Here is a 27,500-nt window from a genome sequence, read left to right as displayed (position 1 = left end):
CGATGTCCAATTCCCTTTTGAGATGTTCATTACCTGCATCTCTTTTATTAAGGCCGATTCCATCATTTGACTCTTGTACCGGCAGTTGCTGCTATAAATTACACGTGACATATTCCAGTTTATTCTATGGTTATGTTCATTTATATGGTTGAAAATAGCCGAGTTCTGTTGTCCATACCTAACTGACCGTTTGTGTTGTATTAATCTCTGGGGAAGTGATTTACCTGTAAATCCGATGTAAGATTGGTCACAGTCCTGGCATGGGATCTCATTTACCCCAGAGTCTTTGGGCGATGTCTTTTGTTGGACGTTAATCAGGGATTTGGCTAAGGTATTTGGGTAGGTAAATGCAAAAGGGTTGGATTTCCCAAGGGTGTGAGTTACTCTCTTAATCGCCTCCAGGTGGGGAATTTTTATTTTATTGTTGGGTGTGTTACAGAACACTTTTACCAGTCATATATATATATATATATTTAATATAGTGATTTACGTTTTACATCTAAAGGTGCAGTGAATTGGTCCTTCTGATGTTGAAACAAATATTCAGCGTTAACAAGTTGTTTAAATATCATTATAACTTACATAACCACGCCACAGCTTATAGAAACATCATCTTCCACATTTTAACCACCATCGCTTTCACCATAATAATAACTGCGCCTTGTGCCTTTATTTACGAATTCTCCCTTGAACTTTTGTCAAATCGTCTAAATTCAAGTTAGAAGTGTCGACCATTTTACAGTATTCCCAACATTCACGAAACGTATTTGCCTACATCAGTAGAAACGTTTAGTACTTGATTACCCCTTCTTTCTGAAGTTAACTGGTATACTCAGTATGAATTCTAGGATTTGTTCCTCATTTTGCCATCAATAACAAGCTACCATTGCCTTTGAATTCCCATTTTGCTCAGTTAACAGAACTTGAAAAGAGAGAGACGGCTGATTGATATTGTCACTCCGAAGTTTACCACCAGGAACATTCGTTGCAAGTCGCATCAGTTGCGACAGCTGTATTCCGTATTTAGTTATCATTGACAAAATGCCGAAGAGGCATCGACTTCATAGTTAAGAGAGAGAAGTGACAGTATGCTGTTTTGTTTCGTGTTTTCATCTGTGTTAATATGTATTCCTGGAAATAATTGGTTCTAGATTTTGCGGCGTAGATTGATGCAGCTGTATTGCTCTAAATACAAGGACAGGTTTCAGGACGAAAGAACAGCTGTTTAAATCAATCCCATTGAGGTTAATTTTTGCTAATAATTTCAGTGAAAAAGTTTTCCAACCATTTTTGACCATTGCCGGTGTCATGAATACTGAACGCAGTCCTTGTTCAGTCATTTCATCCTCCTCCCCTGGTACTTTTATCTTTGATGTTTTGTCCAAATTGTTACCTTTGACAGTGAAGTTGAACAATAGTCAAATAGTCACTTGTTTATTTTTATCGATGTTATCCGCTCAGATGTCTGATAACAATAATATATAAGAAGGCCTAGGATATACCTCAGATATACTTTGCTTGTGTGTGCTAAGGTTTCATGAAGAGTAAGTTATATTTTGACATGAATAGCCTTAAGAACTCAGAATAATTTTGTATATTTTTATATTTTTCATATTTTTTTCATATTTTGTATAGTTTACATATATTTATATGAATCATACATCTACAAACGCCAGACAGATTTATTATCTGACTCAGAGCACAGAACTTTTAGCTTTGAACCACTCAATAACTGTCTCCCAGCTGCTAGTTAAAATTCCCGTCGCAGTCACTCTGGTAACCACCTGTCTTCTCCAGAATGGGTGATGCTTGATCATTACCACCACCAAAGTCATTTTTCCAGTATTAACGAGTTTGATTTAAAATCAAATATGTCACAGGAAAGTCAAACCCTATCCCTGCTGCTCTCCTCCACTACCATACCAGTACTGTCCATCTCTAGATCAACCACAATGACGCACATACCACAAAAAAGAATGTTCTAGAAATGGGATCTTAGTGTACATCCATATCTAGTTTACAGTGAAAAGAAGTTCTCTTTGAATACTGAGGACACAAAATGCTGTACGATGTACTACATACCAGTCTCTCCCAGCCTTTCATCCCGAAGCGTTGTGTTGAGTGTTCATCCTCATACCCAGCCTGTCAGCTCACTAGGATGCTCACCACCATACTCATGACTAAGAAGTATATTCAACATAACATTGGCAAGGATGTTTGCCATCAGGCCTACTGTTGCATTACCTGCCCAGCGAACGACGCCAGCTGCCATACGAGTCCAGGATAAGATAATTCCCCCAGCCCAAGTGCCACCTCGGGCACCTCCCATCATGACATCATTTCAACCCTTCCTTTTCCAACACTGTGCTCTCCATGCAGGCATGAATCTATTCCTGTAGAAGACACTACAGCTTATTCATGTGCCTAGTCCCTCTGTGTATACCAGGCAGCATCACTGTTATTGGACACAAGCTTTCATCTCCCAGTTGCGGACGTCCTTCGGGAACTGATGAGAACAACTGTCCACCATAACACTGTTTACAGCCCACCTGCCCAGTAGGGGAGCCCATGTAATAATAAAATATCGTATCTAATACTTGATTACTAAATCTGTAGCTTGAGAGAGCAATTCATCATATTTCATTATTTGTTTAATAGTTAATTTTTTGTATTTAATCCTTTTCTGAGACCTAATTTCCTCTTAAATAGAACTGTATTTTACCATAATAAAGTACACTTACGCAACTCCCAAAGGAATCATTCTGTTTTTTACAGTTTATTCCTTTTTGAAATGCAAGTATGAAAAGTTGATAAATCACGTCATTCTTTTGTTCCATTTTTATTGTTCATGCTTGCTTGCTTGCTAGGCTAGTTTCTGCACAATTGATATACAGTGCGAATAGTTATAATGATTATAACTAGGAACATTGTAGAATAGTTGTGAAAGCAATTCTTGTAGCTAACTACTTCTGTATTATCTTGAACTTGTACTTACGTAAGTGGAGAAAACGCGGCAAAGATATCTGACATGTCGACAGATTTTTTTTCCACCTTTGCAACATAATTTTCTTTTTTATTAAGATTATTTTTATTAACTTATGAGAGATCATTAACTTAGATAATCCTTTTTGAACTTCCACTCCACATTGAGGTGTTTAAGATATGGAAGCTGCATCTGTAAAGTTGAACTTCTGATAGATTATAGAGAAGAATAAGAATTATACGAATAATAATAGTATATGTACTTTATTACTATTAAGTTCATGTACTATTATTACTCATATAATTCTTAGTCCTCTCTAAATTCTATTGTAATAATAAGAGTAATTATGATCTGATCATTATACTTTACTGCAGGATTGCGTGCGAGTTAATGAGTTTCAGAATAATTATCGTAATTAAAGTCTCTCAGTTTAATTGCTTATGGAAGTCTTTCTTCAACTCATCACTCCCTTGGTAACATTCTGAGTAATTTTGCAAATGTCCTTCAAGTTAAGACGGCGAAAAATTCGATGGCGAGCCTCCTTTATTATTGTCTCACAGTTCTGTTCCTTTTTTTATTGACTTTGGTGTTTTATAGAGAAGAGAGTTTTGGTCTAAAAAAAATGTTTTATCATCTCTGTAAAGCTTAAAAAGTTTTATTTTTCATCCCCGCGGCGTGAATTTTGAAATTACCTAATTTGAAGTATTTTGGGGACAGGCGCCCCGTGAAATTAGCTTTTGGAAGTTTGTTTTCTAACGGGGGTTGTGTTGGAGATTTTGTTGTGATTTGTTGAAAATACTTTTAACTCCCTTCGTCCTGAACTGAATGTCATTTGTTGTGGGCGAACCCTTTCGGAAGATTTTTCTTTAATTACTTTCCTTTGTAGTCTATAGATTCGTTGATTCCAGGCATGGTTGCTGTGGCAAGACGATGGAGAGTGAAACAAAAAACTGTTGTAGTCAAGTATTTTGGTACATTTGGTCTTCAGGTGTATTTTATTTCCTTTAGTAAAGGACATTCTATTTTCTAACTCAGTTTTTTTTATTTATTCATGGACTACATCTTTGTCACTCCGCATTTGTTGATTCTTCATGTATTCGATATTGTCCTATAATAGGAGTCGTCACGATTAGACGTGGCGTTATGTGTTAACAAAAGAATATGTTTCTTTAAGGATTTCTGATTGCCACGTCAGGAGGAAGTGATTACAAATAGGAACGTTTGCTCATTTGAAGAGTGGCAGAAAATTTAACTTTTTAATGAATGTTTAGGACTTGCCAATCTGGTAGACATTCGCGTTTGTAACTTCCAATATCTGTGAGTTTACGAAACCTGTCGTGTACAACGAAGCCAAGACGGGTGGAGGAGACCTGCAGGTGTCAAGGAGTTGCGAGATTGATGCTCTTGGCAACAGTCAAGAGGCAGGCGGCAACTTTTAACTGGTTGAGGGGATGGGATTCCGAAGTAATAGCTTGGCTGTTTATGACATGGAACGTCTGAGACTGAAGTTTTTGTATATAATGTAAGGTTTGAAAGTGCTTTCACGCTACTCTAAGCAATAAACTAATTTTTTTTCAGATTTTTAAGATTCACAGATTTTGCCAAATTAGAACGACCGTAAGTTGTGCATACAACTAGACACTTCACACGGTGTACATCACTGATATGGAATGAAATATCTTGGTTTGGCACTGCCTACGTACCATTACCTTCGACGGTATTACTATGCTTTTGTATGCCGTTTGCTAAAACAAAAAATAGGCTGTCACGATTTATATAATTATTTATTTATTATATTTGATGTAATGTATTAATGAAAATTATATGTATGTATGTATGTTTGTGTATATATATATATATATATATATACAGCTCTCTTTCAATATCTCTACTCAGTTACTCCTTACTTCCATTTTGTAAAACAGATAAGAAGAAAACTATACCAATAATATTCTTTTTATTATGCTGCACCTACACACTCTCTCTCTCTCTCTCTCTCTCTCGCTCTCTTCTTCTCTCTCTCTCTCTCTCCTCTCTCTCTCTCTCTCTCTCTCTCTCTCTATCTCTCATCTCTCTCGTCTCTCTCTCCTCTCTCTCTCTCTCTCTCTCTCTCTCTTATTGTGCTTATAAAGTTTTTATGTTTTTGATTAAAGGAAATACTTTTTTTGTCCTGTCGTACAGACATGTGCCTTTCACTGACAGCTTTTCATTATTTGTCAAGAAGGAAAGTTTTGTAACTATTTTCCTTCTTGTTATTCTGTTACATTCCATTTCAGCTCTCGTCCATTTTGCTCCTCTGTAATCTGATTAGGCTATTGGCATATTCACGTCTTTCATTACAGATGTGTCTGGGTTGGTTACGCATTACTCTATTCGTTTAGTATTTATCTTTACGTTCCTCTGTTAGTTTTACCGTTAATTGCCTTCCAAAATCCGTCCCTCAATTCCAAGAATTCACTGACTTCCCAATTCAACGTCCGTTTTTTTTTTTTCCGAGAGCACGAACAATGTATAGATAAATATATATATATATATTATATATATATATATATATATATATATATATATATATCTAATAAAAGGAGCCCATAAAAAACACCAAAATAGAGAAAAAGTACTATATTTCAGAGACTGCTGTCTCCTCTTCAGGTAGATGAATAGAAAAGTTCACAGAAAAGGTGGTTATTTATACCAAGAGGTCCATCCACAAACAAGCCATTTTAAGTCACCCCCGCTGATAATCTTCCTCTAATCTTCTTAAGGGTTGGTTGAATGAAGACGTTGTCGATCGTGTCCGAAATCCATCCTCCTTTTGAGATGTTCATTACCTGCCTCTCTTTTATTAAGGCCGATTCCATCATTTGACTCTTGTACCGGCAGTTGCTGCTATAAATTACACGTGACAAATTCCAGTTTATTCTATGGTTATGTTCATTTATATGGTTGAAGATAGCCGAGTTCTGTTGTCCATACCTAACTGACCGTTTGTGTTGTATTAATCTCTGGGGAAGGGATTTACCTGTAAATCCGATGTAAGATTGGTCACAGTCCTGGCATGGGATTTCGTATACCCAGAGTCCTTTGGAGATGTCTTTTGTTGGACGTTAATCAGGGATTTGGCTAAGGTGTTTGGGTAAGTAAATACAAAAGGGTTCGATTTTCCGATGGGGGTTTTGGTTTATTTCTCTTAATCGTGTCCAGGTGGGGAATTATTATTTTATTGTTGGGTGGTATCTCTGGTCTTGTCTTTAGGGGTCGGTAGAAAATTACGTTAGCTTTGTGAATTGCTTTCTCAATTATATGGTCAGGATATTTTAAAGACGAAAGTTGCTTGCGAATTAGTTCAAATTCTTTTTCCAGGAATTCTGGGGAACAAATTCGTGGGGCAATTTCAATGAATTCCTCTCGAAATTAAACACATTAGTGCCCAGCATCAAATTTAAAGTTGAATGGGAAACAGACAACAAAATTCCTTTTCTTGATGTTTAATAATCAGAGATACGACAGAATACAAAATTTACCATATACAGAAAACCAACGTTCTCACTTTCATACATTCACTACTTTAGCTATCATGACATTTCTATCAAAATAGGTGTAGCTAGTAACTTGTTCTTAAGAGCCTTACGAATTTGTTCCCCAGAATTCCTGGAAAAAGAATTTGAACTAATTCGCAAGCAACTTTCGTCTTTACAAAATATCCCTGACCATATAATTGGAGAAAGGCAATTCACAAAGTCTAACGTAATTTTCTACCGACCCCCTAAAGACAAGACCAGAGATACACCCAACAATAAAATAATAATTCCCCACCATGGACACGATTAAGAGAATAAAAACCAACCCCCTCGGAAAAATCGAACCCTTTTGTATTTACTTACCCAAACACCTTAGCCAAATCCCTGATTAACGTCCAACAAAAGACATCTCCAAAGGACTCTGGGGTATACGAAATCCCATGCCAGGACTGTGACCAATCTTACATCGGATTTACAGGTAAATCCCTTCCCCAGAGATTAATACAACACAAACGGTCAGTTAGGTATGGACAACAGAACTCGGCTATCTTCAACCATATAAATGAACATAACCATAGAATAAACTGGAATTTGTCACGTGTAATTTATAGCAGCAACTGCCGGTACAAGAGTCAAATGATGGAATCGGCCTTAATAAAAGAGAGGCAGGTAATGAACATCTCAAAAGGAGGATGGATTTCGGACACGATCGACAACGTCTTCATTCAACCAACCCTTAAGAAGATTAGAGGAAGATTATCAGCGGGGGTGACTTAAAATGGCTTGTTTGTGGATGGACCTCTTGGTATAAATACCACCTTTTCTGTGAACTTTTCTCATTCATCTACCTGAAGAGGGAGACAGCAGTCTCTGAAATATAGTACTTTTTCTCTATTTTGGTGTTTTATGGGCTCCTTTTATTAGATGGAACTCTGTTGTTACAGAACATTTTTACCAGTCATATATATATATATATATATATATATATATATATATATATGTATATATATATATATATATATATATATATATATATATGCCTATGCAAGACGTCTGTTATACCATCTGGATACGACATACTGAAAAAGTAGGGAGTGAGTGACATAGGTCAGAGTTCACGGGCAGCATGCAAATTGGAAAAGTCGCATCTGGCCTTTTATTATTCAGTGTGTTCTACGACAGGAAGGGTTGTCTTTTTTGTGTGCGTGTGAGTGTGTTGGAGTTCATCGCTAAATGTCACTGATTAAGGCCTCGATGTATAAGGCCGGTCTCTAGGGTGGAGAGCATTTGTAAGTGTTATCTTCTCAGCCTCATTTTTCATTTATTTTGCCTTGCAACGAGTGAGATTTTATTGTAGTGTGTCATAGCCAAAGAAATTCAAGTGAGATTCGAAGACAAGAGTACTGATTTTGCTTAATATAAATGAGTCGGCTGTGTTGATTTATGTCATTTTCATATCCATTATTAGGACTACTACTTTGTTATACTAGCTATTAAAGGCATCAACAATTATAAAAATATTAATCCTAAATATATCTGTTTTGACTGGTTAATTTGCAGTTCTTAATATTGTGATATAATGTTGAGATTATTTTAATTTCATTATTAAGTGAAAAAAATGTTACTTGGACATTGTTACTTGTCCTGAACTTGTTCAGGTCTTCTGATATTCTTAACTGCTCAGTTAAGTTGCGAACGTCGGTGAATGGTACGAGTCACTTCCTATTTTACCGTTTCATTAAAACGGGAAAATCAGAATTGAAATGTTATGAAGTATGTCAGTGTGGATGGCAAAAATTTGAAATCATCATATTGAGAGATATGTTGTACACCAGCTCTCTGTGGTTTTTGCAGTGTCTTTTTATCTTGCTTGTGACTTTGGAAGTAAGCCACTTTCATTATCTTTTGGTTCAAATAATCAGGGGACCGAAGAGCATCTTCCCGTCACATTTCATGAGATTTTATTGAGTTAGATGATGAATGAAACGTATAAAAATTGTAAAATATGGAGAAAAACTGAATTAATCTTAGCCGGTGAAGTTTTGATTAATTATAAGGTAAGATATTCGTTAATTATTTGATGATCAGAACACTTGGATAAATATTATATATTTCTGAAATTCATGTAGTCTTTATGTATACTGGGATTTTCCAGACGGTTAGCAAAAGCATACCTGACAAAAACAACTTAATGGTGGAATTAGAAACCTCTCACTTATGAAATAGACGCATTTGAGCTATCCACTCCAAGAAAGGTCCCTGTAACGCCAGAGGTACATTCTACAGTCTCAAAACTTAGCCGAAGTGTGACAAAAGTCACGAAATGATTATTAAATTTGGGTTTCCAAATTCTACGGTAATGGAGAGTTGACTTTCAGCATCTTTAGTCGGGAGCATTTTAAACAAGGCTTGAACAGTCTACCCCGAAGGCCGTTTCTCGCCAGACTTACGCTCGTATCACTCCCAACATCAATCGAATTACTTGTTGCCAGTCATGGTGCCCAATTTTGTGCTAACAAGCAGCCAAGCAAGCAAATCAAACGAAAACATCTTCCTTCTCAGAGGTGCTAAAAGGAGTAAGATTTATCCCATGTTTTACATCTCTCTCACTTTCTGTCACTTTTATCCTTGGGTTGAGTTCTTATGCTTCTTGGCCCTGCTACCGTAGTTTCTAATACGTTCTCTTTTAAGATCTTTTTATTGTTAACACTCCGTCTCAAATTCCACTTTCTTCTTCTATGAACTCAGTAAAATTCCGTGCCTCTTAGACCCAATATTTCCACTTCTCTGTCTGTTCTTCTGCCAAGTTTCCTTTTTACTTTCTGTTTAATTAAAATATAACAGAACCCTGAGACTACCAACATTTTGGGTTTTCAGGATAATTCCTTGGAAAGATCCCGTAGACTAAATCAGTTGAGTAAATTTGTTTTTAAGAATAGTTCCAAACCCATATGTAATCTGTAAGAATAATAATTTGAAGGGGCTGTAGTAAATTCCTCGCCCTTATTCGTCACACCTATATCCTGACATTATTATCCATCTTTTTATCATTATGTTATCTTCGCTCAATGGCATCACTGATCTTTTAATTTCCGTAACCCAAAATCCATTTTTAGTTTCCAAGCAAAAAAGGTTATGGATTAATTTCCCTTCCATGGGTTTCTTTCAAAGACTGCTTTCTCCCTATTCGAGTACGTTACATATTGCGTCCCCTTTTTGTCAGGACATTTTTTCCCGTGGCAGTATTCATATTTTATTAGCATTTTTGTCACTCTTTTGGGTTCAATTTTTTTACTATCCTTTTCCCCTATTCGTTAATTGTTTCCCTCTCTCCTTGCCCCATTTTCCTTTATCTATTTCTGATGGGCTTGCTCTGCTTCTGTCCCCTTTCCCATCTCTTTCTGTGTCCCTTTATCCCTTTTTATTTTTCTTTCTTTTCGTGTGAAGGTGGGAGCGGAGTGTGATGATAGTGACATGCTATTCCTTGATTCGACATTTTGGAAAAAAACAAAACAAAAAAGAGAGAGAGACGATGATTTCGATTAGTGCCGACATTGGAAGTACATACTTTCATCTTATATAGTATGAATAGAAGGGAGCACCGACAATTCCGCGCAGGACAATTCAGCTTAGAGACAATTCTGCGCATGACGATTCAGCACAAAGACATTTTGCGAAATAAAATATAAACATAGAAAACGAAGAAAACAGTCTTAAAATTAATTTTTTATTTGAAACATTGAATTTTAAAAAGTAGACAAAAATATTTATCGAAATGACATTCTATAAAATATTACTGTACAAAAATATTCATACTAATTTATTTCTGCAATTCATGAGGTAGCTTATATTTTGTAAGCATTCCAGTTAGTTTGCCCGATTCCCATATTTACTAAAGAGATTTTATTGCCTTAGCTGTTCTCTGATAATCTGCTTTTTTTCTGGAATCGTCGTGTCCAGTTGTGATTCTCAGTATCCTTTTCTCTGCGTTGTCTTGCTCCAATTTCAAAAACTCCACAAACTTATAAAAGGTTAGGTAGTTATAACCCAATGTTAAATGAAGACTTCGGTGCCACCCTTCTAATGAGTTATTGGTGTTGGGTAGGTCTCCCTGCACCCGATCAAAAGTAGTCCATAACTCAGGTTTAAAAATAGCATCTCTCCTACGGCGTCGCGCGGAAGGGACGACCAATCCACATAATCCTCAAAATAATTTTTGAACTCTTCCAACTCAGGAGGCATAACACCTTGCAAAGATTCAAATACCTCGCAAATATCATCAGCTGGCACAAAAGCTAAGGCTACCAATATCTTACAATGTTTTCGAATATGCTCCTCGCTTATAACATAACTGTGTAAGATTTAAAGCCTGTATTTTCCGCCATATGCACTGAGCCAGATGAAAAAAGTAACCACTTAATGCCCTTTCATATGAATAATTTTTTTAATTTCAAGAATAATTTACAAATAAAAACTAATTTGATCACTGTTTTCTTAATTTTCCATGCTTTAGCTTTATTTCGCCAAATTGTTTTTGCGCTGAATAGTCCTTGTGCTGAATCATCATGCGCTGAATTATCTCTAAGCTGAATTGTCCTACGCGGAATTGTCGGCCCACGGAATAGAAGAAAGTGTGGCTTAAAATCAGTTTGCCTAATCACGGACTTTATCAACTGCACCATCAGAGCAGCTAAATCGTGACTGGCAGTTCTGGGTCATTACTTCTCTCATGATGAAAATCATCCGCATCAAAACTTGGGTATGATAGTAACTCGCCCTGAACTTGTTCACATAACTCTATTTTGCACATTAAAACTAGCTTTTTGTGCTTCATGGCTGTGATTATGATAAAACTTTATGCCAGGATGGCACGAAACGTTTCGTTATAAACTCTTATTGATTCTCTAAGTTTCGGTAATCCTACTGATGATATATATATAATATATATATATATATATATATATATATATATATATACATACACATACATACATATATGTATGTATTTGTATATATTATATATCTACGGATGTATGTATGTGTTTCATTAACAAATTTTCGACGAAGTCCATCTTTTCATAAATAATGGTACATTGTTTCAGACTCAGTCAATCAGTGGCCTTTGATATGATTTTGTGTACTGTAAATTGACCGCATCTTTCGTGCTTTTCATGATTTGAAAGAATAAAGAGTAATTGTCGTGAAGACGATATTTACATATAAAGCGAGAAACATAGGACAATAGATGTATGGATCAAAGGAAATAAAAGGAAAAATTCATTCAAACTCAGAAAATGGCAAAGAAGGGAATAACTCTGGCAATTTGATAGTCATGAAAAGAGGAAGTAAATCGGTGGTTTACTAAATAAGACATTACAAGAGCCGTTATATAACTGTTCAATTGTTAAGAGCAATGATATGTTCTGGTGATAGAAGTGGACTCTCGCCGTGGTTGGAAAGTCACGTAAAGCCGTTGGCCCTGTTCCTGAAGAACCACCGGTTCCATGCAACGCAAAAACACCATACAAACAAACAAACCAATGATATGGAAAGCGTAGCCGTACTCCCCGTTTGCTTTTTCACCTAATATTTATTTGAAAGGTAAAGAACTACCCGACAATCCTCCACTTAACACACACGTAACAATGAGCTATTCTTCCGAATTTTGGTTTGACTCCCATAATCGACGTTGATTGCAAGAGAGAATCCTTCTATCGCCTCCTCTGATGCTAATCTCGACTCCTTCTCCTATTTAGTTCCGAGTAGGGCGTCGAGTTTCCCGTCAGTCGATCTCTGTACGTGATAGAAAAAACATTCATTGCTCGTTGGTCGGCGATTTCGTTGTCGAAGACGCTGCGGAACTTTGTTCTAGCTGAAATGCTTACGTCAGGTTCTCTCAGAATCTTTGTGTCAGGGGTTGATGGAAGGATATAATTTAACTCTGGTAGTTGAACATTCTACGTGTTTCATATAGTAGATACTGCGCACTGGAACGAAACAGGCAGACTTGTAATCAAATCATTTTCATAATTCAACATTGGTTCTTCAAGAAATGCGACAAAATAGGTGGTGACACAAAAGCAAACAATTTTACAGAACGAAAAGAAAATACAGTGGTGTTTGTTTGAAAAACTCAAATTATGATCTCAGGTGTTAGCTCATTAAGGAGAGGAGACATTTAGTGGGCGAGTTCATTCCGTGTGGAATAGCTGGTGTAATTTGCAATCTCATACTAAGTAGGTTCTCCTCTTTAGTAATGCAATACAGACGCGAGGGGTCATTAGCAGGGTTCTGTCCCATTAACGTCCGTGGTTAAGATTCCATCGCTACTTAACGTCATTGTTCCTCACTGCAGGCAATCTCCCTTTATCCACCGGCAAAATAGTTTCATTTCTCTTTTTCATTTTAGTTGCGTTAGTAATGAACTTGTTAGGCGTTCAAACGATTTAATAATTAATTGTTATCTGCTTATAAAATAATATTTTTTATGAATGAAACGCAAACGTCTATTTATCCTTCTCAATACACTAAACATGAGCTGAGTCGTTAGACGAGCTGAATCATTTCTCGATTTATATGTGTGTGTATATTATGTTAATCTTGCCTTTCCTATATTAGGGCCAAAGATTCGTGATCTGGGCGATAACGTCGACATTTTGTGGACCACTCAACCTTTTTCTCTGGTGTAGTAGCTGGTATACGCAATCCTTAAGAAAATGCTGCAGAGGGCATATCAAGTTTTCCCCACGAGCGTGTATAAAGCCTCTTACAGAAGAGTTTCAGTGTGGAAATCTATTGGTTGTATTTTTCTTTTATATTCGAGCAGCTTTTCTCTTTATGCTGCTTTCCGTGGGTAATATACACTATAATGATCATAACACTGGCTTATTGAAAATGGGGGAGGGAGAATAATGCATTATGAAGATCATAGCATTGATTTGTTGATGTGGGGAAAGAGAACATTTCCGAAATTGAACGACAAAATTCCGGTGTTTATTTTAAATGCCGTGATATTTCGTTTTACTCCTTAGAAACTTGGCATTTTCCTGACGTTGCATTCGATAATGGTATTGACACCTTAAAAACGGCTTATCATGGGTCGTCTTGAGAGCTTTGGAGTTGTATCTTATAAACAGCAATGTATGTGAATAAAATGGTGGAAATTAATCAAGTAAACAGTTTTGCTACCGCTCTGGATTCTTACTTTTTATACTCGTTGTCTTTTAATGAACCCAAATTGAAAATTTTTCTTCCATCCATGACAACCTTTTAATTTCTATGTACTATTAATGGCAGTTTCCTTAGCTTTATATCCAGTAGGCACAGTTATCTATAACGACAGAAAATGTTATTACGGTTTTTGTTGTCTTGCTGTATAAATGAGTTGCTCATAATCCTTCCTTAAGAATCTTTATTTAACTGCTACAAATTCTATATTGAAATGTCCATTATTAACAGTAAAAGTTCAACTGTAATGCAGCCATTTTCCTTTTTTTTATATCTTTTTGTCTTTTTTAGATAAAGGTCATTCGTTATTCTTATTCTTTCAGGTACCACTCTGTCCAACTTTGTTTACATTTATGTAATGAAGATTTCCCTTATTTTAAAATACAAAAAGAAACCATCTCTCCACTCTTCTGGAATAGTGAAGATGCTGTACCTTAGTGCGTAGACGATTCAGGCCATTACCATTGGACAAAGTTGTCATCTGTATAACATCGTGTAAATAAAACATTATTTTCCATCTTCTAAAAGGGCCTCTACCTCCTATAATGTCCCCATCAAACATCCAAACATCATTTTGAATTCTCTAGACATTGTCGGTTTGAAATGAAGTTTTTAAAGAACTTTTCTTTCTAAGCATAAACGAATTATACCAATCGTGATAAGAAAGGGAATTGAACATCTGGTTGACTAGAGAATAAAGGTACTCTTTTACCGAATCAACCGTTTTTTCACGTGGTTAGTATGAGCAAAACATGTTTCCCTGAAACACTGACTGCATCGGGGACGAGCGAATGAAAATTCATTCGTTTTTTTATTTATATTTCTTGTTGATACGATTTCATTAACCGAAGAAGGGTGGATATCAGAAACAATAGCAAATGCATGTTCCATATTTTCTTATAAGTTTAGCAAAAATCTTAGTAAAGTTATTGACTTCTAAATGAAATCTTTTGTCACCAAACCAAATAAATTATTTCATAAACCAAAAAAAGCACATTTTTTTCCAACACACAATGTAAGTGAATAGTCATGTATAATGAGTCGGTCCTTTTTTAATATTTCAGATTTTATCGGAATTCTATAAAATATCCTGTTGGAATAGACCGTGGTAACTTTCATGTTTACTTCCTCAAGCGTGTTCAAGTGAGGCTAGATTTCCGGAATTATTTCCTTAGAAATTGTATAGGTTTCTCATTTTCTATTCATTCTGCCCAACACTTTCGTAGCTACGTACCGGCCCCAATATGGTAGGAAAGAAATGGCGCTTGGGTTTACCATATAAATGATGTATTTTCTTTTCTCTTCAGTTGTGTAAGATGTTATTAGTTTTGTTCTCTATTGCTATGTGTATATAACAGGATTCGCACATGCGAATTTTCATAATCATTTTATGGTGTAGAATTATGAAATTGATTTGAGCGCATAATAAGCGATAGCCCATTGACTTTATCGCAAGATAAATTTAGCCAGGGGTAGAAAGTAATGATTGCCTTTTTGCCATACCCACTTTTATGTCGTCTGTCCAGGTGGATAAAGACGTATTTCCGCTAGTCTTTGAAGCATTAGAAGCCTACGAGATGAGACACCGCTATTGTTTTCGTTTCGGGAAATGGAATTTCTGCCTAACGGGGCTTTGAAAGGATCTTCGTTCCTCGTCCTTTGGCTTCCTCAACCTTTGCCTCTGGCGGCGCCTTCCGATAGGCCTCCTGGACTTTTTTCTCCTCTATTTTTCAAGCTTCCAATATGACATATTCAGTAGAGGATTTTTTTTATTAAAGAAAATAAAATTTGTATTACATCTGAAACAGATTGTCAAAAAGAATTTTAAATTTACCCTTTTAATTGCTGTTCTTAAGGCTCTTAGAAATTTGATATAGTCGGTTGTAACTTGTAGACGATAACTGGATTAGGATGGTCTGCTTCTATACACAGAGCAGCATTGTAGAATTCTCCAACTTACAGGATATTAGTATTTGTTACTTTGTTCCTTTTCTGAAGGATACGTTTGAAAGGAACGACCTCAGTTGATCGCAGTTAAGAGTAAAGTTCTAGGTCACGTTGTTCTTTGATCTCAATAATCTAGAATGATTCTAGTAGAAAGCAGGTTCACTAACTCTAGTTATTCTTTTTATTATAAAAGGAACTTTTAGGAATTTTTTTTTTTTTTTTTTTTTTATGCCAACCTTCGGGCGATACACTTTGTGACGTACTCTAGTAAACCAAGTAAGTCTTTCTTAATATGTACACAAGATACTTTTTATGGCATTATGAGACAACGAAGCTTATTAATCTGCTATTTGAAATGTGTACTGATCCCAAAGCATATTTCTTTGATAATATTGCAGCAGCAACTCGGTCGAAGGGCGTTGTGGGTATGTCCTAAGAATGGTCATGGGAGTAGTGAATTATGGCCTAACCTAGGCTACTTCAAAATGGTAGCATAACCCAGTAGTTGGCCTGCAGTCAAACGCCATCTTTTAAAGTATATAGACTCCAAAGAATGATGCATTTTTCATGCTGTTCGTGTAGCAAGTTTATGTGAAACACAAAACTAAAAATATGACGCTTTTGCAAGTAATATCTAATATTCTTGATCAAGCAGCTGTTATCGACGCATAATCCCTTGGTATTTTGTGTATAGTATGTATATTGTATAATAAATGTTTTCGTGAATGTGGCTTTCTGTACTATGCTGGTGTGATGAAAATGGTCGGCTTGATCATTTTTACACTATCGATTTATGCAAGATCCACTAACTGAAAATTTAAAGCAGTTTTCATTGTGTGCCTTGCGGATAAGCCTGTGCAAATTATGCCCATCTGATCATATTGACTTTTTGAAGTATGATTAATTAGGAGCAGGGAATCGACGTCATTAATTATTACCTCGACGTAATTCTAATCCCTTTGTAGACTTTTCATTGGCGCTAAGTCATGGTTTTACATTACATGGGCAAACTTTACTGGAACATGAAAAATGATCGCATGTCACTTAAAATATGCCTTTTTTGCTTTCAGAATTCATGTCACATCTTTTGCCAATTCTTTAATTATTCATTGCACTTCTCATTGTGTTTTTATTTCAGTCACATTCATAAAAACATTTATTATACATCCATATGCATACAAAACACAAAATACCTATGGCTTATGCGTCTGATGACAGTTACTTTAAAAGAGATAACCGGATGGCGTTGTTCGTAAAGAAGAGAGAGAGAGAGAGAGAGAGAGAGAGAGAGAGAGAGAGAGAGACGAGACGAGAGAGACGAAGAGAGACATGAGGAGAAGAGAGAGAGAGAGAGAGAGAGAATGTAACAAGCTACAACCAAGTTTACAGAGGAGCATTAAAACCGTAATCAAGTTAGGCTGAAAGATCCACATATCAGAAGGAGTCAAATTTGGTGGAGGTGATCAAGCATGGAGTTAGACCGTAATAATGGTTCCTGTGGCCATTGCTTTACAGAAGCCATACGAGTAATCTGAATAAAGAGTTGTATTGGTGTTTTCAAAGCAGAGTTGAGCAGAGTTCCGAATTATATAGAGACTATGTTTGAGTGTAAAGTTAAAAGGAGGTAGTTATTTACGTTCACAGTTTGAATTATAAGGCCGATGATTTTGACAAGAGAATGGTTTTGGTTTTAGGGGATTCCACAAAACTGTAAATGAAAATTATATCCGCCGATCAAACGAATAAAAATACCTTCTTAAAGGAGACATGGGCCAGTAATATCAGGAAAAACGACAACGCTTGTCAGAACATTTTTGTGAGGTCATGAATAAGATAAATTACGAAGGGGATAATTTGATCGATGTACCAGAAGCTGACAGAGACTTGAATTCACTTACGAACGAACTTGAAGTTGTTGAAGTGGAATCAATAATAAACTTAGGAGATGGAAAGTACCACGTTATGATGGAGTCACTGGAGGGATGATTTTGGCTGAAACTGAAATGATAGCTCGTGTACTAACTCTGTTTTTTTGCAGAATATAAAATTAGGAAACAAAGCCTGACGATTGGCAACCTTAGAGAGATTGCACTTAGGTTGGTTGTAATGAAAGAGATTGATTAAAAGCTTGTAGATAAACAAGCTGGTTTTAGGAAAGGCAAGAGTTAGACAGATCAAGTGCGTTGTTAATTGGGCATAGAGTGCAGCAGCGTATGGAGTTAAAAAAATTCGTTCTGTTGGCTTCTGTTGATCACGAGAAGGCATTTGTCAACGTTCACTGAAAAAATGCTATATGTGAGTGGAGTGGATACAAAGTTATTGTTGATGGGGTCTTGTTAGTCGGATTTGTAGTACATAGTGAGGTGCCACAGGAGAGTGTTATTCCATCTTTGCTGTTTGCCCTTCACATCAATTACGTAATAAAACAAAAGTGATCAGAGATGGACGAGAAGGTTTTTAGAGTCATGCGGCGTAGGAGGCCATGATAACGATGTTGTTACTGGACTGTCATAAGCATCAGAACTAGGTACAGTATTAAAGCCTAGAGAATAATCTTCGTTAAACCAAAAGCAGATTTTATCCATAACTTAAATTGTTATTTTTCCTTCATGCCTTGACCTTTAACCTATTTGCCTATGCAAGTGGCGCAGTTTATCTTTTGCCTCAACTTCGGCTAAAGTTTTGTTTTTTCTGTTGCCAAGAAATAATGGCAAAAGTGTGTCCATTAAATCAAGTTCTCAAGGGCTTTCGCTGAAATCTTGCTTTAATTAGAATCTCGTGAGAAAAGTAATCTCATCTCATCAAAAACTTGTTCTCAGATCGAAAACCTCTACCTAATTTTACCAATACTTGAATTTTAGAGTGGGCCAACAGAAGGATACAAAATCGGGGTCCGTGAACTGCAAAGAAAACTGTGTTAAATTATAAACGTAGATATTTCATTACGCGAAAAAGCACTAATCTGGTAAAATCTCAACATTAATTTTTTAGTTCTTGGAAAGGATATGTGTAAGTAGATTATTAGTATTTATAAAATGTAATAACTACACAGAAAGGTTCCCACACAAGCATTGGCTATTAGGTTAGAGAGAGAGAGAGAGAGAGAGAGAGAGAGAGAGAGAGAAATACTATTTGAACCCAAAATAAATATTAATAAGGATTCTCTTTCAGGCCGAAAGTGACCAAGAAAAGCTTCCATGGTAGTCATCAGACGGCTTTCTCTGAACTTTCTTTTACAGTAAAAGAAAAAAGAATGAAGAAAGAATGTGGAGCGAGAAATGAGATTCATAAATTTTTGCTTCCTAGAAAAAAAATTTACATTTGGTTTCTTCGTTGGAATAATAATCACCTATTATCATACCCAGGGTTATTTTAGGCCACCATCAACGCGTATTTCCGGGGAATTCCGTGGGCAAGTTATATTGTACTGGACATTGATGTGCAAAAGAAGTTGATACAAAATATATATAAGTATGTTGGAGTGGCAGTCTATTCCAATGAATGGTTTTACGAAAGTATTCTTCAGATGTTTCTTGGTTCTTTACCCATAATGATATCTCAAAAATGACCAGCACAAGATAAAGTCAGATTATCTGATAACAATTAAGCCTCCGTAAAGCGTTTTGCTTTTTCATGAAGGCTTTGAAACAATGCATGATCGATGGATTACGGTGCCTCCGTCATCTTTAAAATCGATATATCCGAGTCAAGTTGTGGTGGGAAATGCAGGTCCTTTTAATCATCAATTTGAGCTCGCCAAAGCCGGCCTTTGTAATGCATATGGAAAGTATGTACTACATATAAGAAATAGCAGAAAGAGGAAGAGACTGTACCCGATGAGTGGACATCGTCTCTGTCCATTTCTCTCTCCCTCTTTTTGTCCCTCGCTTTCTCCCTCCCTCCCTCCCTCCCTCCACCCTCCCAGTTCGGAGTTCCACCAGCACGGCGGTCTCTTCGCTTTCTCCTCTCTGGCTTCTATTATTAGCACAATAACCGCTGTTACTGGATTATTTCAGAACTCTCAAATTATATTGTTAGAGGTTAATTGAACCAATTTGCATACATTATAACTTCCGGCGTCGAACATTTGGAGGAAATATGAGCATTTCATTCAATTTTACAGAGAGAGAGAGAGAGAGAGAGAGAGAGAGAGAGAGAGATAGATGAGAGGAGAGAGAGAGAGAGAGAGATGGGTGGGGGTGGGGGGAGCGAGCAAATTCATTTTTTGCTAGAAAATTTTATAAGTCAAAAGTCAGTGATAAATTAATATGAATTTTATATCGGTTTCCTGATCCTACCTAGTACTTTTATCCTATATTTTCTGCCCTCGTATGAGTGGCAGTTAAAGAAAGAAACTAGTCTCACTGTAACATTAATAACAAAATATTAATATCAGCTTTAGAGTATTATTACCGCTACCATTGAAATATCTCTAGTTACACGTAGATATGGTATGCAGATAAAGGCAGTGAAAAACGTATCGACAATCCATGTGCATTTTCATCTTACAGACCAATAAATTCACAACTTTGTTTTAGTAAATATTCTTTACCCGAAAATGTACTTTGAAATGATACAGACTTTAGAAAGGATTACGATGTTCTCAACTAGAGCGTAGAAATCCTGTGAAAGTATTAGGAAAAAGATCAGAACTAGACTGGAGTCACGTTCTCTCCCTGGAGTTGTGGCATAAGAAGAGAGGAAAATGGCTTGAAAAGTTTCGAGAGAAGGGTCCAGGATATTGGTTAACTTGTGAATAAGTTCTACGACGATAAATACACCTTCCAGTTATGGTAATGATTTCAAGTACCCCCATAGAATAAAAACAAAATAAGGAGACATCTTTAGCACTTTTTAGAGGCAAGTGATAAGAATTTGATCACACATTTAAAACTGGATGGCGGAGAAGAATACCTTGTATTGATATTGCAAAAACCATAGAAAGAGCAAAATTCGAAGCCTTTCGGTTTTCAGTGAAATAGTTGGAATATATTTGTTTGAGTAGAAAGGTGGAAGTGAATGTCAAAAGCTATATAGGTAATGATGGCAGGAGGAAACTAGGAAGATGGAGCTATGAATGTTGACGTGGGCGATGGAAGAATGGAAACATTTGATTCATTCAAGCATTTGGGACTGAATACAATAGATGGTGGTAGGACGAGAGAAGTATAATAAGAGTTGCACATAGTACGTGAAGCTCTTAGGTAGCAGGGTGTGTGCAGAAGATAGGGATGATGCTTGCTACATCGTGGAAGCCAGCTTGGTCATTTTTGAAGGTGTTATTAAGCTAGCTTGGGTTTACAAAGTAAGGTGTTAATGTTGAATGTAAATGAAAGAAAATAGGTTCGAAGTTGTTGAGATGAACTGTTTACAAAGTATATATGAAGTAAGAGTTTGAAGGTCGACCAATAAAGAGATTAAGTAGTGAAAAGGTGGATAAGAATGATTGAAATGGTATGGTTATGTGGAAGGCTATAGGTAGGGAAAAGCTTTTATTTTGGAAGCATTAGAGGGTAGGACGAGAAGAAGCTCTCGAACAAGTTTGGCTCGGTTGCTGGGGTGACGATACTTGGCTGCTGACGCCACTATGAAGATGTATGAAGCAACTAGTGATGTGGAAGTTTTATGTGACAGTGACTTTAGAGCAACCCCTTGCAAAGGGAAACGACTTAATGTTAAACACACACACACACACACACACACACACACACACACACACACACATACACATATATATATATATATATATATATATATATATATATATATATATATATGTTCCTACCCCCCCCTGTTCACTAAACTACACAAACTGGAAACTCTTACCTGTAGTCAGTAGTGCCCTCTGTCTGCAATCATGTCATTAGGCTATTAAGATCTCATAAAGTACAAAAAATATACCTATTTATTAACCCAAAGCAGTTGATTATAAAATAGGACAAAATGATTAACAAGTCATAATGGCATAAAAGCTAAATCTGCCCATAAAGAAAACCAGCAAGATAACATTCTACCCTCCTGACTAAGAATTCTCTCCCATACCCAAAATGTCAATAAGTACATCGTATTAGTCAGGTTAGAGATTCCCGTCTCTAAATTAGCCATGGAATAGGACCCATCTATAATAAAGATAATAAGGCATAAAAGATATATATCACACACATCACTCTTTTCGAAGTATTCACGTAAAGAGAGTATTTCACACTTCTCTCTATTTTTCAAAGGTAACGGTTTTTTAAGTCTTTATAGAATATATCCTACCTTTACGATGGGGCTTTCTCTCCGACACTCGGCGTGTACCGCTTAACCTCTTTGTGTTCACCGAAGGAATGTGTCTTTCACAAGTGCCTTGGACTATTAGGCCTGTAACACCCGTACAAACGAATGTACATGCCTCACAACCGGGTGAGTGATCTCTCGGTTAAACTGCTTGCGTATTCAAATTCCTTTCCCATGTAAGCTGGCTCTACAGTTCAGCCTGTCTCCAAGCGAGAAGTGATATGTGACTTCACTTAACATTGCATTGGCATTTCAAACATATTATTAATCATTGCCCCTCTTTTCATCTGACATATATATATATATATATTTATTATATATATATATATATATATATATATATATGTGTGTGTGTGTGTGTGTGTGTGTGTGTGGTGTGTGTGTGTATGTATGCATATATGTATATATATGAAACATTTCACAGATGTCGTCGCTTGTCGAGTACAAAAAAAAAAAAAAATCAAAGTTAACAGAAAATGTCCACCAATTGTTTTCCATTTTATTATAATTATTCGAAAACGAGTCCTTTGTTTCCCAACAGTCTTATTAATGAATAATGGCCATTTTTCCGTATTTTTACATTTTTTTTCAATCCTAGATTTTCTTCGTCTCAGTTTTCACCTGTCTTTTTTTTTCTTTCTTTAAACTAAATTTACGTTCCAATAAAGTACTATACAAACATTATCGCCAATTCAATATGGTATCTTATGTGTGTGGAAGATTTTACTGTGGTTTGATATTGAATCAAATATTTTTTTATACAAGCCGTTAACTCATGATGGTAACATCATTAAAATTTGTGAAAACAGTAGTAATCTGTTTTCATTAAAATTTGTGAAAACAGCTGTAATCTGTTTTAATTATTTATTGTTCATGTAAACTTGTTAAAATCTCTAGACAAGTCATCAACATCCAGACATTTTCCATGCATACAATAACGAGAAGGGGAGGAGGTTTGTTGAGTCAATATACCAGGCTGAGATTGTCAATTCAAGACTTTAAAACCTGTTTATTCTTTCTGCTCTTCTCTTCTGGGAAATCTGCGAGAACTAAAAAGTGGGAATCTCACGAAATTCTCTATGTACTCATATTTACTCGGAATTTTTAGTCGCCACTAACACCATCGGATATTCTTGATGTTTTTTAGAAGTATCACTCGATTTCATCTCTTTCAGCCTCATGTGTCATACAAGAAAATAAAAATGTTGAAGTGGCATCAAAGTAACGAAGTGTCTTTCGGACTTATTTCAAGAGCAAAGCTGTTTTTCATAATTGTTTCTCCTTCTTCGATGAATTGACGTACTGAATGTATCCAAGAACAGCACACGTGAATCGTTAGGGTTCATGCTTCCACCATACTCACGAGTCTCTATCACCCCAATAATTTACTGAGATATTATAGATGAGAGGATTGTTATTACGCTGCTGTTGACAGGCCTGGCCACATCCACTTGTAACTGAGATGCTAATCTTTAAAACTGGTCACTGCTCGTCGCTGTAGGTGGACCTTCTGCTCCTTTGAATTTCCTAACAAGATAGCTACCCGTTTCCTTCGCTACTGATAAGCACAGAAAGGATTATCATACCTCTCTTCATTACTTCTTCCTTCTTTGCAACTTCAGTTCAAAGCTTAGTTTGACGTTTGGCAATGAATTACCGTACATTCCATACACAGGCAAATTAATTAAACTACTACTTATTACGTGTTATTTCCTCTAGTCTCTGTACACTGCCTTCACGGAATGGATACAGATAACTAACATCTACTCTTACATGTACAGTTCATGTTCAGTTTCTTGAACGGAAGATGCTGCTAAACAAATTACTGCTGAAATTAACACAGTCAGCGTCATGCGTGGGTGACGAACTCCTCTAACGTATTTAGTGACTAAACGTGTTACATATTCAACATCATTGTAGAGCAAGATTACTTGGGAGTTATTTAAGCAAATATCCAGGGACCTTTCAAGACATACACAGAAAGGTCCGAAATTAAGCATATGAAAATGTTTCCTGCACAAGATCATGTGTTATTGCAATATATCCTTCCCTAGTGAAGTTCGCTTCATTTGTCGAATATTTATATAAGACGCCGGCTTCGAAGAACTAAATGAAACTCCGTCTTCTTTCCGTTTCAGATGCTACACAAGAAATGTATAGATCTTCTTTAACCGTTTTGAGAAACAGAAACTAGGTCAAGAAATACTTGATTACTTACCAGAGCCAGCCTATGCTTTTCTTCTTTGTCTTATTAGGATTTTCTTTCAAAATCTCATCATTTTTCCGGTGACCTTCTTAGTGAGTTTAGTCCAAAGAAGCCGTGACAGTTCGTTAGCGTCACAACCATCCAGCCGTGATCAGGAGACCCTTCCAGTCGTAACACAGAATATGTTGACGTGTTGCGTGTTGTAGTGGATGTTTGTTTTTTCTTTTTTCTTTTCTTTTAACTGCAATGCCGCTTACAAAATTTTTCTTTTAATTCTATTTGATATTTTATATGAATAATGTACAGTGTAATCCTTTGCTTGACGCTGTTACAGGAGCTTTGGTACAACATTCCTTTGAAATTGCCTACTACATTATCTGGTGGCTTCCTTTCTCATATATCTGACATCTCCCTGCAGACATATAGAATTGGTAAAATTATTTTGTTAAGTGTCGACATTTCTCTCCATACATAAATTTGTGAATATTTTTCTTCACTAAATATTTAGGGTGACATAATTTGTCTTTCGATCAGAAACTCAATTGTTAATTTTGAAGGTACAAAACATTCGGTTTATTGCGTACATTTTTTCCAGGCAATAAGAAAAGTGGCTTCAATCCGAGGCAAACACTTGAAAAGATTCCGATAGAAAATTCTGATGGCAGTAAATACAGTTCCATTAAGCAAACGTTTTCGGGATTTCCCTCTCTAAAAACTTGGCCAGCTGGGAAGGCGGTCTGTTTGAACTACAGAACACTTTTAACAACTTGAAGGATTTATAACCTTTTGATAACTTCTTGTTGCCAGTCGTCGTAAGTCCTTGCCACGAAAAATCAGCTTCAGCTAAATTAGCTAAAATGTGATAAGAATTTAAGAAGTAACTTGAAGCATTATTTTGATTCCCCATAAAACCAGTACTCTGGTGATGGTAATATATTCATAACTGCTAATTTTACGGGACCTAAACCAACTTAAACTAAATATATATAGTTATTCCAATGGATATGTCGACGCTGTGTTAAGAAATCCGTCCTACAAAAACACTTGTGGTGTCTCAGCAGATCCCTTTAAGATCAATTTGTGCAGCGCTTTTATGTTAGATTGAATCAAATTACTTTTAGGTCAGCGTTATTTCAAAAAGTCGAAGTTAAAAGATATTTAAAACGTTATATATATGTGTTTGTTCTTATATACGCATATGTGTGTGTGTATATATATATATATATATATATATATATATATATATATAGTATATATATATGTAGTTATACATATATATACACGTATATTTACGTATTTTATATATATTTAGTGATATCGTTATATATACTGTATATAGGACTTATATATACACATATACATATGTATGATAGATATATATATATATATCTATATATATAATTAATATAATACTAAATAATTTATATATATAATATACGTATATATAGTGTATATACACTATATACCACGTATATATACATATAATAATACATTATATACATTATACATCACATATACACATATGTATACATACATTTAAATATATATATATATATATATATATATATATATATATATATATAAAGAGAGAGACAGAGAGAGAGAGAGCGAGAGGTAGACGTAAGTTTCTCACGGCTGCTACCATAATTACCGTGACAGAAAGTTTTGCAGTCAATGAATAAATTATTTTACCGTCTTCCTTGTTTCAGTGTTGGGGATTTGTGGTTCTAACACTTTAGAACGAAAGTGTTCTAACGTTAGCGCTACAAGGTGTTGATAAGGTCATGTTACGTCAGACAAGCTTGTGAGTTGCATGTATTGGCAAAGTAAATTGTTATTGAGCGAAAGGTTTAACGGAAGTAAGTCATATTTTTGGATCCTTTGGGACCAACTATTAATTGTAACGGGTGCTTTCATAGTATGATAGATAAAGTATTATTAGCATCAAGTAATCATAATTCTAAAAAATTTCAAACGGCATTGAGAAAGAGAGAGGGAGAAAAAGAAACGGATAGTGGAAGAGACGTTAACTCCGTTAACTTCATTAAGTAAAAGAGCCCATTATTTGTCCTCACTTGTCAACGTTGCAAACACTGGAGGATGATGTGGAGTAGGACAGAATCCCCAGCAACTCGAGAGACTCACGTCTGCTGAATTTCGGGCAAACATCATCAAGGGGTAACCATTGCGCTGTTGGTGGTCGGGGAAAGAACGATTTTTTTTTTTTTTTTTTATTTAAGGGTAGTTCTTGTTGTGATATCCTGGATTCTTGTTACTTATAGTGATTGCTGGAGAGAGAGAGAGAGAGAGAGAGAGAGAGAGAGAGCATCGTTGATTTCATTTTTGCGTTTTCTTATTCCAGGCAGCGGATGTGGCGACGGCCGTGAGGTACGCCGCGGTGACCTTTGCTACCTTCTTGTGCCGTACCCACAGGTCACTTGGACCACAGCTACCCACATCTGTCGGGATATGGAGGTAGGTTGTTGTCGAAAATTACTATATTAATAGACATCCATTCCTGGTTGAATATAATCCAAATTGAAAAGGTTTATTTCAGAGATTGCTGGATTACGGAGTGGAGTTTTTACTTTGTTGAAGGATCAAAGTATCCCTAGTTACAGGATAGGCATAAGTATTCTTTAAGCCAGAGCATATTTATTTGAGTTAATACGAATCCGCTGACTAGTTTTACTCTCTTTTTTTTTCAATATAAAACAGACTTCAAATTACATAAAATAAATGTTCTGCTCGTAATCTTTTGACCATTCTAAAGGACTTGGGGTGCTAGCTCCAACATCAATATAACCGAGTAGCAAATATGGCAAAATTTATTTCGATTATCTCTTTTGTTAATAATTTAAAATCTTTTTGGCATCATTTTTATTTTTATTCTCAACCATATATCACATCAGAGGCCAGTGGTATCTCCTCAAAAAGCAATTTTCGTAATTTGCAAATCGTACGCGTTCACAGACGCGGCCAAACTGGAAGTTGTTCTGTTTTAGCTATTCGGTGACATTCGCATCTGTTTTTTGCTGCAACGATCTGAAACTGTTCAAATAGATAATCCCCAAATGTTTGTCACTGTGCCATTTTCAAGATAACAAATATGGATAGAATTCATTTGAAATTAAGGAGTAACTTTATTTCATTAACATATCAGTTTCCAATCATTTGTCATGTGAAAGTTTTAGGGCATATGTACCAAAACGCTCGAATATTTTAAGGGTAAATTCTGATTCTGATTCCTGTGTTTTCGTTGTTGAAGTTTTTGTAACAGTTGGAGTAATGCTCTTACTGGAATTGGAGCAATGTTCTTATTGGTCATTCATGGTCGTTG

General features: G+C 36.0%; 1 protein-coding gene across 1 annotated transcript in view; it reads left to right on the top strand.

The window, feature by feature from the left end:
• The window catches only part of LOC135216596 (uncharacterized), a 987,502-nt gene that overhangs the window by 677,716 nt on the left and 282,286 nt on the right, over positions 1-27,500 (top strand). The window contains 1 exon segment of the mRNA XM_064251975.1: positions 26,523-26,635. Coding sequence (XP_064108045.1) covers positions 26,523-26,635 — 113 coding nt within the window.

Source organism: Macrobrachium nipponense, chromosome 6 (genome assembly GCF_015104395.2).
Source record: "Macrobrachium nipponense isolate FS-2020 chromosome 6, ASM1510439v2, whole genome shotgun sequence".
Taxonomy (NCBI): domain Eukaryota; kingdom Metazoa; phylum Arthropoda; class Malacostraca; order Decapoda; family Palaemonidae; genus Macrobrachium; species Macrobrachium nipponense.
Note: the sequence above shows the minus strand (reverse complement) of the source record. Positions and strands in the feature narration are given on the sequence as shown.